Source organism: Dreissena polymorpha, chromosome 5 (genome assembly GCF_020536995.1).
Source record: "Dreissena polymorpha isolate Duluth1 chromosome 5, UMN_Dpol_1.0, whole genome shotgun sequence".
In the NCBI taxonomy this organism is placed as follows: Eukaryota; Metazoa; Mollusca; class Bivalvia; order Myida; family Dreissenidae; genus Dreissena; species Dreissena polymorpha.
The window spans coordinates 105,646,553-105,661,691 of NC_068359.1; the positions used below are offsets into that span (position 1 = coordinate 105,646,553).

Sequence of the window (15,139 nt, forward strand, 5' to 3'; positions counted from 1 at the left end):
ATAATTTATTGTTAATACACAAAATCTTAATTACAATTTATTTTTACTTGAAAATTTAAGTACATGTATTGTAGTTGTATGATGAGAGAAACTGATCAAAAAGTAATATACCATTGAGTATTTGATGCTTAGTGCTGCCGATAATAATGTTGGTGTTATGAAAGCCTTCTTGCCCGCTGAACAGATGCCTATGTTGCAGGATGGCTTAGATGGGGGAAAAGAGCCCCCATTTCTTATCAAACTACGAAAAGGGAATAATACTCCACCACAAACTGACAGCCAGTATCAGAAATATCAGACAGGGAAAAAGAAAAGAGGATTTAAAGTACCAAACATTATTCAACAGGTTAGTTATTAACCTTTAAGATTTGTGGTATTTAGATATGCATTGTTTTACACTTTTCTGTAGAATTATCAAACACACATGAAGTGAGATGGCTTTGAATTAGCATGACACAAAGTTGGAGGGCTTATTAGCCTATTGGCTGATAAAAAAAACGAATACACTTCTGCGATTTTCCTTGTCCAATTGGGAAAAGTACCCGTACCGGTCCAATTGGGAAAAATTGAGTCGTGAAAACCTCAAAATTGGGAAAAAATCGAGTCGTGAAATCCTTAAATTGGGAAAATCGCGTCGTGAAGTTTGGGTCTTATTGAATACATCATGCAGTTCATACTTAATTGAACATACCCATTAAAAGAATCATTTGCAGGCATGCCTTAATGACCATTAAGTAATTAAGTTGAAATAAATAACAAAATATTATAAAGAACACACAAAATCAATTACAAGTTGTTTTAATCCCTTGTTAAGCAATGTCTCTGTCTTTCATTTTTTTGAAAATTTCAACAATCTTTGATGTTTGATCATCTATCAGTTGCTGGCATACCTCTCTGCACAGCATCATTAGTGCTGTCAATGTGTCGTGTGATAGACGGTCCCGATTGTTTGTGCAAAGATTGTTCATTAGACTGAACACCCTTTCCACAGAGGCAAGGTTACAAACCGACATAAAACAGTACGCTGGCTGCCTGACAAAAGAACCGGAAACAGTAACGACACTATTGATTGCACGCGCTGAATAATAAAACCCCAAATTAATCGAGCGCGTGGTTACACACAACTATACGATTTTCTTTGTTCGCTCGCCGAAAGTTGGGTTTTTTTACGAAAAATTCGGTCGTTTTGAGAAAAAATTCGGACGTTGATTGGGATTTTTTCAGATGCCGATTTGGGAATTTGGGAATTTTTGCTTGATTGGGAAAGTACCGTTTACCGGTACTTTATAAAGAAGGAGGAAAATCGCTGCACTTCCACCACATCTATGAATTCCGAGTGGCTGGCGAAAAACGCTGGAGTATAGAGAATAACAAGTTACTGCCCATTTATTGTGTAATATATTAGGTGAGGCTTAGAATAAAAGAACGGCGAGGACTGCTGTTAATCATACCTATAAGGCCACAGCAAATTGAAGATTTGTTCTAATGGAGGGAGCGAGCGAAATAAAAATAAATAATTTTTATTCTACTTTTTAAAAAATCACAGGCGAGCAAAAGCGAAAAATACTAGAAATGGCGCAACAGAGGCCGACTCGTATCTCCCACGCCGCATGTTTGACCCAGGGGGCGCCCCAGGGTTGGTAATGAGGCCATGTATAGTTGAGATTTACCGTATTGTCATAAGAGATGTTCAGTATCAATTGGAAGTAAATCGGAGTAGAAATGAAGAAGTTAATGTAAAATAACATAAAACAAGAGATGTGTTTGTCAGAAACACAATGCCCCCTACTTGCCAACCTCAAAATATTAATTGATAAAACAACACCTGTTTTTAGCTCACCTGAGCGATGGCTCGGGGTGAGCTATTGTGATCACTCACCGTCCGTCGTCCGTTCGTCCGTCTTTCTGTCTGTCTGTAAATAATTTGTAAACATCTTCTTCTACTAAACCATTGAGCCAATTTCAACTAAATTTCATGTGGAGTATCCCCTAGGTCATGGGACAAAAGATTTTTTATTTTTTTTTTGATCACATGACCAAGATGGCCGCCATGACCATATATGGTAAAAACCTTAAAAAATCTTCTTGTCAGAAACCGCTCATCAGATTTTCAAAAAATTTCACAGGGATGACCTTTGAAGGCACCCCTGAAAAAGTTGTTCAAAGAAATTTGATTCGTAAAAAAACATGGCCGCAGGAGCTTGTTGAACTTTGCATGTTTATTCATTTTTGCCTATTTTGTGAAAACTTTCAAAAATCTTCCACATTTTTTGTCCGATCCTTTCCAAATTTGCACAGTGTCTTTATATCAATGAGGACACGAACCCTACAAAAAATGAGCATTATTGGTCCATGAAGTACAGAATTACCTCCCCTTGAATTGAGAAAATGGTGTTTATGCAATAAAGTCCAAATTTTTCATCCAATTCTTTCCAAACTTGTAAGGATTTAGCATGGTTCAAACAAGGGAACAACTACGGTTTATGCATGTTCTTTTTATTACAGATTTGCCTCCCTTTAATTCATTCAAAATCTCATTTTACAGCAGAGATTCCAAATCTGACCTGTAAATGAGCCCCATATTTACTGCCAGTGCTAGGTTACCTTTTCCCATTTGATCATTCTTAAGTATTGGTCTTGTAATGCTGCTACTGCTTCTGCTACTGCTACTGCTACTACTACTACTACTACTACTACTACTACTACTGCTACTACTACTACTACTACTACTACTACTACTACTACTACTGCTACTACTACTACTTCTTCTACTACTACTACTAGTACTACTACTACTAGTACCACTACTACCACCACCACCACCACCACCACCACCATTACTACTTCTACTACTACTGCCACTACTACTACTACTTTTACCACTACTACTACTACTACTACTACTACCACCACTACTACTACTACTACTACTACTACTACTAGTACTACTTCTACTACTACTACTACTACTACTACTACTTCTACTACTACTACTTCTACTACTACTACTACTACTACTTCTACTACTACTACTACTACTACTACTACTACTACTACTACTACAACTACTATTACTACTACTACTACTACTACTACTACTACTACTACTACTACTACTACTACTACTACTACTTCTACACCACCACCACCACCACCATTCACAGTGACAAAAAAAGTATTCACACAATGGCTGCTACTACAACTTATAGCCCATATAGGGGGGCATGCATGTTTTACAAACAGCCCTTGTTTCTATGGGATTTTAACCACAACTGTTCATGTTTATCTCCGACACATATTTTTAGGTCACCTGTCATGAAGTGACACGGTGAGCTTATGTGATCGTGTGATGTCCGGCGTCCGTTGTGCGTGCCTGCGTGTATCCGTGCGTCCGTCCGTCAACAATTTGTTTGTGTAGACAGTAGGGGTCACAGTTTGCATCCAATCTTGATGAAATTTGGTCAAAATGTTTATCTTGATGAAATCCGGTTTGGGATTGTATTTGGGTCATCTGGGGTCAAAAACAAGGTCACTAGGTCAAATAATAGAACAACCTTCTGTAGACAATAGAGGTCACAGTTTTCATCCAATCTTTATGAAATTTGGTCAGAATGTTTATCTTGATGAAATCTGGGTTGGAATTTTATTTGGGTCATCTGGGATCAAAAACTAGGTCACTAAGTCAAATAATAGAAAAACCTTGTGTAGACATTAGAGATCACAGTTTTCATCCAACCTTTATGAAATTTGGTCAGAATTCTTGATGAAATCTGGGTGGGATTGTATTTGGGTCATCTGGGGTAAAAATCTACATGTAGGTCAAATAAATAGAAAAACCTTGTGTTGACAATAGAGGTCACAGTTTTCATCCAATATTTATGAACTGTGGTCAGAATGTTTATCTTGATGAAATCTGGATTGGGATTGTATTTGGGTTATCTAGAGTCAGGAACTAGGTCACTAGGTCAAATCATAGAAAAACATTGTGTAGACAATAGAGGTCATAGTTTTCATCTGATCTTAATGAGTCAGGTGAGCGATTCAGGGCCATCATGGCCCTCTTGTAAAAAGTTAGCAGCCTGAGGTAGGTAGATATCAATGTATTGGCATGATCAATGATTGTTTGGTCTAATACAAATATAGTGATTATCAGAATATTGTGTCCAATACTGATTTTGAACCTTCATGGTTGATGATTATTAATTATTGAATCAAAATAATAAGAACATTAAATTGATTGGTTTTAATTCTAACAAAATTAATGTCTGAATTATCTGCATTTTCTCAAACACTATTTTAGAGTATTTAATTGGATGAGTGATTTGACTTTATTGCATTTTTGCTTAAATAGTATTCTTCTAGTATGCAGGGTTGTCATTATTAACCGATTGCCGATCAAATTCATCGGTTAAAATCTCCAGAAAATCGGTTCTTTTTCTCGAATCTTTAAATTGTGATCGGAAGTTTTGATCTCGAAAACCGACAATAATTGACGAGGAATAACCGTAGAGCAACACCGCGATAGCTTGCCGTGTTTTGTAAAACGGCTTTTGATTGGTTTATCGCGTCGGCCAATCATGTGGTGCGGTAGAAATTGGTCAACATTTCTCAAAATGGCTGAACCAAAGAATAAGAAAATTAAAAGTCTTAAAGACTTCGGTTTTATGCATTAACCAAAACCTGGGGAGATTGATTTGGATTTGCACAACCGTAAATTATTGTTCCCTTTTTGTTTAGATGCATGCATATACATACGGCACGATAATTCAGCCGCAGATCCAAAACTGCAAAAGTGTCGCGCCTCGTGGAATAATTGTGCATTCTCAACCGATATATGATGTTTCAGTGATAAACAAAATAAAACATGAAAAAATATCATGCGGTGTTAAGTTTATACTTGTTTCGAGAGTTTGGTTTGTTGAACAAAGTGTTTATTTCAAGTTGTGTTTTTGCATCGATTTTTGCTTCGTTCTGTTGTTACAATATTCAAGATAATACAAACAATTTGTGTTCTATTTCTATTTGATACTTTTGCAATTAAACAGTACTATTGATTCAATCAGCAGGGTTTTCCCTTGCGCACAAATTCAGTTAATTGTTTTGTTCGGAGCTAGATGCATATTGTTTCTATTATTCTGATGGAAAACCAACAAACTTTGTAATTTTGACTCCTTATCGTTACAGTTGACCCCCTAATGCAAATTTGTAGGGGACTTTTTGACTATTTTTCTCGTCCAAGGGAAAACCCTGAATTGGAGACAAAAGAGAAGAAGCTTTAAAATGCACATATTTACCCTTTCTGGCTTCAAGTAAAACTTTGTTTACACAATAATTATTTTGAGATTTGGTTTTATTTCTTGAAATTGAAATTTAAGCTGTGATGAAAACACTTCTTTTAGAGAAAGAGGCTGGGGTGTCTGAACCCCGGCCTAATCGGTTACTATTCCAAAATAACCCCTTGTTTGAAATCATAATGACAACCCTGAGTATTTCCATGTTTAATGTCTTTAGCATTTTAATTCTTGGAAAATTTCGACAACTGTTTATGAGCAATCAAAACTAGGTCAGTACTTTAAAGACCATAGTTTGTACTGCAAGATGGTCCTTAATCAATGTCTACAAGTTAAGATCACTAATGAGTTGCATGGTGTTCAAGTCAGCTCACTGTGGCAATATTCTTTTAACCTGGAAACCTGGTGAAGCTTGAATCAGTGATTTCAAAATCAGGTTTTATAAGTGGTCTTGTGTAGTTTAAATAATGTCAGATTTTGCAAATTCAGATAAAGGCTATTTACATATTTGATCAAAACCTTTCACATATGGGAAGTTGGTGTAGTTTGTAAATAAGCTAAAGTGGGCACAATATGCTCATGGCTAGCAATATTAACCTTCTGAACACTTTATATGCCTCATGCCATTTTACATAAAACTTGGTCAGAACGTTTTTCTCAATGATATGTTGATCTAGTTAAAAACTGTGTCACATGGTGTGGTCACTATGTCAACTTAAAAAACTCTGAAAAGTGACATGAATAAAATGATTTTTTTTTATCCCCCCAAAGAAGAGGGGGAATATTGTTTTGGTGGATGTCTGTCTGTCGCTCGGTCGGTCTGTCTGTAGACAAGTTCATTTCTGATCAATAACTTGTAAACAATTTGACTAATTGGCTTGATACTTCACATGTGCGTTGGCCTTGGACATTAGATGTGTAAGATGACCCCTATTGAAATTATGGTCACTAGGTCAAAGGTCAAGGTAACTGTCACAATAAGTGTGAACTAATTTTCCCATCAATAACTAGTCAATTAATTGATGAATTGGCTTGAAACTTCACATGTGCATTGGCCTTGGACAGTAGATGACCCCTAGATATAATACTATAATATTCTTAAACAGTTACTGTAATGATGATTTAACATTAGTGCAGAATTCTTTGTCAACTAAAAACTTGTATAAGTTGCCAAGTCACACAAATATGATAAGATTAACTCTTATGGTCAGTTTTGTTGCAAAAAATACTGTGTCAAAGCCCTGTTGGGGGGGGGGGGGGGGCACTTGTCTCTGACAGTGGAGCTCTTGTCCATCTTGTTTTCACAAGTGTTGTCTTGCACAAAGATTATTTATATTTTGCCAGGTAGACCAATGTGCAAAACACAGGGGTCCTATGGTTAATTATAAATTGTTTAAGCAAATGAGTATACATTCTTTTTGTCCCTCAACCCACATTAAAATTAATGCTCAGATGAGAAATGATGAGAAATATAGGACATTTTTCCTCTTTTTTATGAATAATTTTGCCTTTAAGATTAAGACACTTAAGTTGATGTGTTTCAATCCATTATGCATCTGAATTAAATTCACTGTAGGTCACAATATACTAAATAGTTTCCCTATATAATTCAATGTAAAAGCGACATCTTTAGGCGAAAATAAATGCAACATTTTGCACATAGAGACCCCCATACCCATACCTTTTCTTAAAGGCCATTCTAAGCAGAGTTGATTTGTGCAATAAAAAAGATATGTCATGTACAAACCAAGAAAGAACTTGTCAAAAGTCAAAATTGACTGTTTTTGCAACTTTTTTTCCGGCCGTTGTATAGTGGAATGTAGCCTTTTTTAATGCAATGTTTTACTTAATTCTCTAAGTTTATCACATTTCAGGGATATAGTAGTGAGCACATATTCATGCCCTACTACTTTCTCCAAAAGATAAAGCCAGAACAATAGTTTAAATTGTACAACATGCCTTCGAATCAACTATGATATTTTTTAGAGAGTACAGCACTACATGAAACGGTTATTTAGTACATTGTAACCTTAAAAAAACGTTTATTGTTAACATCGCCAAAAATTAGCACTTCTTGAGAATTATAAACCTATTTTTAATATGCGTGCCAAATTTCAGATCGATATTTCACGTAGAAATGCTTGAAAATGCATTTTATAATAACGCCTGGTAAGCCATCTGGCTTTCGCGGTCGGAGCTTTGATTTATAAAAGGCGATCAGGAGTAAAAAGACTGCCCTAAATAATAACACTCAGTAAAAATACTGGAATATTGTTACAAGCTACTCCATAAAGAGTAAACAACTATAAAAACGTGTTTTGAGGTGCTTTCAGCAAAAATTGTTGCGATTTGAGATGCTCAAGACGAGTTTTTGTACGATTTTTTATTATTTTCCTCTAAAAAGCATTTTTTTCGTAAAAACTCACAATGCTCCTTAAATTCATAAAACAAACGCATTTATTCCGTATAAATTGCCAAAACGCATAATACCCCACCAAAAAAATGGTTATTTTATGTAAATACAGCTCCTTCGTGACGGGGCCTGGTTTGCGTTTAGGTCACAATATACTAAATAGTTTCCCTATATAATTCAATGTAAAAGCGACATCTTTAGGCGAAAATAAATGCAACATTTTGCACATAGAGACCCCCATACCCATACCTTTTCTTAAAGGCCATTCTAAGCGGAGTCGATTTGTGCAATAAAAAAGATATGTCATGTACGAACCAAAAAAGAACTTGTCAAAAGTCAAAATCGACTGTTTTTGCAACTTTTTTTCCGGCCTTTGTATAGTGGAATGTAACCTTTTTTAATGCAATGTTTTACTTAAGTCTCTAAGTTTATCACATTTCAGGGATTTAGTAGTGAGAACATATTCATGCCCTACTACTTTCTCCAAAAGATAAAGCCAGAACAATAGTTTAAATTGTACAACATGCCTTCAAATCAACTATGATATTTTTTAGAGAGTACAGCACTACATGAATCGGTTATTTAGTACATTGTAACCTTAAAAAAACGTTTATTGTTAACATCGCCAAAAATTAGCACTTCTTGAGAATTATAAACCTATAATTTTCAATATGCGTGCCAAATTTCAGATCGATATTTCATGTAGAAATGCTTGAAAATGCATTTTATAATAACGCCTGGTAAGCCATCTGGCTTTCGCGGTCGGAGCTTTGATTTATAAAAGGCGATCAGGAGTAAAAAGACTGCCCTAAATAATCACACTCAGTCAAAATACTGGAATATTGTTACAAGCTACCTCCATAAAGAGTAAACAACTATAAAAACGTGTTTTGAGGTGCTTTCAGCAAAAATTGTTGCGATTTGAGATGCTCAAGACGAGTTTTTGTACGATTTTTTTATTATTTTCCTCTAAAAAGCATTTTTTTCGTAAAAACTCACAATGCTCCATAAATTCATAAAACAAACGCATTTATTCCGTAAAAATTGCCAAAACGCGTAATACCCAACCAAAAAAATGGTGATTTTATGAAAATACAGCTCCTTCGTGACGGGGCCTGGTTTGTGTTTAGGTCACAATATACTAAATAGTTTCCCTATATAATTTAATGTAAAAGCGACATCTTTAGGCGAAAATAAATGCAACATTTTGCACATAGAGACCCCCATACCCATACCTTTTCTTAAAGGCCATTCTAAGCGGAGTCGATTTGTGCAATAAAAAAGATATGTCATGTACGAACCAAGAAAGAACTTGTAAAAAGTCAAAATCGACTGTTTTTGCAACTTTTTTTCCGGCCATTGTATAGTGGAATGTAACCTTTTTTAATGCAATGTTTTACTTAAGTCTCTAAGTTTATCACATTTCAGGATTTAGTAGTGAGCACATATTCATGCCCTACTACTTTCTCAAAAAGATAAAGCCAGAACAATAGTTTAAATTGTACAACATGCCTTCAAATCAACTATGATATTTTTTTAAGAGAGTACAGCACTACATGAACCGGTTATTTAGTACATTGTAACCTGTAAGTGGAATGAATTGGTTTCATTTCAGAACCCAACTGCTGTGTTTGTTCTGGGTCTGGGCTCCCTTCTGATGGGCTACTCCTACTACTTCCTGCAGCAGCAACTTAGGGAACAGGAGTTAGGTAGTATATGTAGTACAGATGAGTTAGGTAGTATACATGTATGTAGTACACAGGAGTTAGGTAGTATATGTAGTACACAGGAGTTCGGTAGTATATGTAGTACGGATGAGTTAGGTAGTATATGTAGGTAGTCATAGGTAGTACTTAGGAGTTTAGGTAGTATTGTATACTCGAGGAGTTAGGTAGTATATGTATATCTCAGGAGGAAGGTCCAGTACAGGCTCACGCAAACCACAAAATCCGCGGCTACGCCGCGGACACACTCTTTTTTCGAATTACTCTGAATCTACAACAGTATCCTTCTCATCATGCGAGGCCCCGCTATGATTCGCGAGTTACGCTGCGTCTGTTCCTTGCCTCGCAGTCGATCCGCGGCATCACGCCGCGTCTTTAACAACGCTGCAGTTGTTCGCCGAAAAAAATACAAAGATTTATTATATACGATAACACATGTTAATTTTTTTTAAATAAACGATTATTAAAAACAGATACAAAATACGTGTGATTATGGTTTACTTCTGCGTGATTGTGTGAAAACTTGGGCAGCTGCTTCTGCATACGGAACGTCAGACAGAATGCGTTGGTATGTCCATCAGAACCATAAGCAATGAAGCCTTACACAGTGTAAGAATCCCGAACATGAATCTCGGAAACAAGATAGTTTGCTTTAAACATCGAAAATAACATATTGAGTATCATAAGAATTTGCGAAAAGACATATGAGAACCAACAACGCATACACATGAGAAACAAAATATAAATAATGTTGACAATTTTAATAAAACTTATATTCGTTTATATTTAAAAATGAGTAATTTCACTTCGTCCCGATTTGCAAAAATGGTCATGTACATGTTGCATCTAAATATCAATTTAATAAACGAAATTATCGGGCAATATATTGAAACATTAAACTCGGCATAAATGTGACTACCAAAATAATATTGCGACGCAAAACAGTATCATTATTGTGACAATTAAATACAATTGTAAATCTGCTGTTCTCTTAGAAATTGCTCGAAAATAAAGATGACTCAGTGTAATATCACGTTATCTGCCTGGAAAGCGTGAGCATTTTCGTTGTAATTTTAATAAATCTGTGCAAATAATACGAGGATATAACAAGTAATACAAGCGTATGCGAATGCAAAAGGATATGCAGTGAGAACCCCGCCTTAAAATATCGAATTTTATACTGAAACATTAGGCGGTTAATCTTTTGATTTGTCGGCATTTTGTTTCATTTCAGACTCCATGCAGTTTTCAGATCATAATCTCATTGCTTTATTTCCCGAACTCGTTAGTTTCTGGACACATGTGCTACTGAAAATAACCACCGGTTATGGCCCAAACAAGCACAAAGTGTCTAGTCTTCTGTGTGTTTTATCCCTAAATGTTAGATTAGCACGTGCACTATTTATTATTATTTTGGTCAGTACAAAAGGCCTTCCGTCTTTGTTTTATTGCTCAATCAAGCACCGATAATCCAATATCCCGTGTATTACAAAAACACACACTTTACATAAGCACATGTCGTCTGTCAAAACCATATTTTATCAGTAAACATATCGAAGTAAATCTTGTATATGATCTTGGAAACGGGACATTTACCATTACGATATTTTTTTCATAAGATTTGCTTCAAAAACAAATGAGAACCAATCAAACATACACAGACAAAACAAAATATAAATAATTATGACAAATTAAATGGAAAAAAACGTTGGTTTATTTTCGAAAAAATCGCTTTTCCTTTCTCCCAATTTTCAGAAAATGACTTATACATGTGGCATAAAATTTAAATATAGATGACGCTGTTTATTGGTGTTGTAAAAGAAAATTAACTTTACACGACACTTTGTGTGCAATCAGATACAATACAGTAATTGTTGCAATATTGAACGAACTAAAATATGAAAATGATACAGCGTTTTTTACTTTTATTTTATTCAGGAAAATGTCAAAATCATTTGCGAGATACCCCGGTACTCAAATGGAAATTCACTACGAAGTTTTACAATGTTGTCTGCGCTACATTGTTTTGTGTATCAATAAATTCACCCACGCCTATTTTCGTGCGCTTTTTGTTTTAGACAAACACTGGACATGAAAATATCATGGGCATATACATGTATTTATTTGTGTTACCCTTGTCCCGATTGGACACCTATTTCATCAAATCTTTATTAGAAACATATGCCGAAATTCATTTGATATGTTAGAAAAATGTTGGATGTCTGTGTTAATGAGTTTTCTTGAGCACTTTTCTCGTCATTATTAATCAGAATTTGCATTTGAAAATGGAATACACGGGATTAGCGTGTAATGGATAGAGACGGGAAAATTCACATGTATGTGGTAATCGATAATGACAGTCATAAACGCATGTATCGCGGAAACGATAGACTCGGGATTATACACATCTATCAGGGAAAGGGTTAAGAAACAGTTATATGATGCAAAACCTTATTGTCAATGTATTATGTAGTGAATTGTTTCGCAACGTAGTAACGCTCCATGTAATAAATTTTATGATGCGAAACTCGGAGTCCATTTCTATCCGAGGAACATGTACATTGTAAATTATAATTAATACGATTGTCCACCGAATGACTCGACATCTTCAATAAATTACTCGGCATCATGCCGAGGCGAGTCGCGGAGACGAGATGCGGAGTGCCTTGGCGGACAGACGCGGCTACTCGGCGACCAGATAGTCGATTCCGAGTCGACTCCGCAAACACAAGATGGCGTCTGACTCCGCGAATCGCGGAATATGTTTGTTTTGCGTGAGCTGTTCTGTTCGTACACAGGAGTTAGGTAGTATATGTAGTACACAGGAGTTAGGTAGTATATGTAGTACACAGGAGTTAGGTAGTATATGTAGTACACATGAGTTAGGTAGTATATGTAGTACACAGGAGTAAGGTAGTATATGTAGTACATAGGAGTTATGTAGTATATGTAGTACTCATGAGTTAGGTAGTATATGTAGTACACATGAGTTAGGTAGTGTATGTAGTACACAGGAGTTAGGTAGTATATGTAGTACAGATGAGTTAGGTAGTATTTGTAGTACACAGGAGTTAGGTAGTATATGTAGTACTCAGGAGTTAGGTAGTATATGTAGTACACAGGAGTTAGGTAGTATATGTACTACAGATGAGTTAGGTAGTATTTGTAGTACACAGGAGTTAGGTAGTATATGTAGTACACAGGAGTTATGTAGTATATGTAGTACACAGGAGTTAGGTAGTATATGTAGTACACAGGAGTTAGGTAGTATATGTAGTGCACAGGAGTTAGGTAGTTTATGTAGTACAGATGAGTTAGGTAGTATTTGTAGTACACAGGAGTTAGGTAGTATATGTAGTACACAGGAGTTAGGTAGTGTATGTAGTACAGATGAGTTAGGTAGTATTTGTAGTACACATGAGTTAGGTAGTATATGTAGTACAGATAAGTTAGGTAGTATTTGTAGTACACATGAGTTAGGTAGTATATGTAGTACACATGAGTTAGGTAGTATTTGTAGTACACAGGAGTTAGGTAGTATACGTAGTACACAGGAGTTAGGTAGTATATGTAGTACATAGGAGTAAGGTAGTATATGTAGTACACAGGAGTTAGGTAGTATATGTAGTACACAGGAGTTAGGTAGTATATGTAGTGCACAGGAGTTAGGTAGTATATGTAGTACAGATGAGTTAGGTAGTATGTGTAGTACACAGGTGTTAGGTAGTATATGAAGTACACATAAGATAGGATGTTTATGTAGTGCACATCAGATAGGTAGTATATGAAGTACACAGGAGTTAGGAAGTATATGTAGTACACAAGAGCTAGGTAGTATATGTAGTGCACTGGAGTTATGTAGTATATGAAGTTCACAAGAATTAGGTGGTATATATAGTGCACTGGAGTTACATAGTATATGTATTACACAGGAGTTAGGTAGTATATGTAGTGCACTGGAGTTATGTAGTGCTCTGGAGTTAGGTAGTATATGTAGTACACTGAAGTTAGGTAGTATATGTATTACACAGGAGTTAGGTAGTATGTGTAGTACACTGAAGTTAGGTAGTATATGTAGTACACAGGTGGTATGTTGTATCTGTAGTACACAGGAGTTAGGTTCTATATGTAGTACACAGGAGTTAGATTGTATATGTAGTACACAGGTGTTAGATTGTATATGTAGTACACAGGTGTTAGGTTGTATATGTAGTACACAGGAGTTAGGTAGTATATGCAGTACACAGGAGTAAGGAAGAATATGTAGTACTCAGGAGTTAGGTAGTATATGTAGTACACAGGAGTTAGGTAGTATATGTAGTACAGATGAGTTAGGTAGTATATGCAGTACATAGGAGTTAGGTAGTATATGTAGTACAGATGAGTAAGGTAGTTTGTGTAGTACACAGGTGTTAGGTAGTATATGTAGTACTCAGGAGTTAGGTAGTATATGTAGTACACAGGAGTTAGGTAGTGTATGTAGTACAGATGAGTTAGGTAGTATTTGTAGTACTCATGAGTTAGGTAGTATATGTAGTACAGATAAGTTAGGTAGTATTTGTAGTACACAGGAGTTAGGTAGTATATGTAGTACACATGAGTTAGGTAGTATTTGTAGTACACAGGAGTTAGGTAGTATACATAGTACACAGGAGTTAGGTAGTATATGTAGTACATAGGAGTAAGGTAGTATATGTAGTACACAGGAGTAAGGTAGTATATGTAGTACACAGGAGTTAGGTAGTATATGTAGTGCACAGGAGTTAGGTAGTATATGTAGTACAGATGAGTTAGGTAGTATGTGTAGTACACAGGTGTTAGGTAGTATATGAAGTACACATAAGATAGGAAGTTTATGTAGTGCACATCAGATAGGTAGTATATGTAGTACACAGGAGTTAGGAAGTATATGTAGTACACTGAAGTTAGGTAGTATATGTATTACACAGGAGTTAGGTAGTATGTGTAGTACACTGAAGTTAGGTAGTATATGTAGTACACAGGTGGTATGTAGTATTTGTAGTACACAGGAGTTAGGTTCTATATGTAGTACACAGGAGTTAGATTGTATATGTAGTACACAGGTGTTAGATTGTATATGTAGTACACAGGTGTTAGGTTGTATATGTAGTACACAGGAGTTAGGTAGTATATGCAGTACACAGGAGTAAGGAAGAAAATGTAGTACTCAGGAGTTAGGTAGTATATGTAGTACACAGGAGTTAGGTAGTATATGTAGTACAGATGAGTTAGGTAGTATATGCAGTACATAGGAGTTAGGTAGTATATGTAGTACAGATGAGTTAGGTAGTTTGTGTAGTACACAGGTGTTAGGTAGTATATGTAGTACTCAGGAGTTAGGTAGTATATGTAGTACACAGGAGTTATGTAGTATATGTAGTACAAAGGAGTTAGGTAGTATATGTAGTACAGATGAGTTAGGTAGTATATGTAGTACACAGGTGTTAGGTAGTATATGTAGTACACAGGTGTTAGGCAGTATACGTAGTACAGATGAGTTAGGTAGTATGTTTAGTTAACAGGTGTTTGGTAGTATAAGTAGTACACATAAGAAAGGAAGTTTATGTAGTGCACATCAGATAGGTAGTATATGTAGTACACAGGAGTAAGGTAGTTTAAATAGTACACAAGAGCTAGGTAGTATATGTAGTGCACTGGAGTTATGTAGTATATGAAGTTTACAAGAATAA

At 35.7% G+C, this 15,139-nt stretch overlaps 1 protein-coding gene across 3 annotated transcripts in view; it reads left to right on the forward strand.

Annotated features, from left to right (window-relative positions):
* The window catches only part of LOC127881865 (protein SCO2 homolog, mitochondrial-like), a 51,957-nt gene that overhangs the window by 16,146 nt on the left and 20,672 nt on the right, over nt 1-15,139 (forward strand). Inside the window, exons 2-3 of one of the 3 annotated variants that reach the window (XM_052430036.1) lie at nt 200-346; nt 9,320-9,413. In XM_052430036.1, the coding sequence (XP_052285996.1) occupies nt 9,362-9,413 (52 nt within the window). In that variant the 5' untranslated portion in view covers nt 200-346; nt 9,320-9,361. The remainder of the gene's footprint in view (nt 1-199; nt 347-9,319; nt 9,414-15,139) is intronic. The other 2 variants (XM_052430038.1, XM_052430037.1) reach the window with 2 other exon arrangements.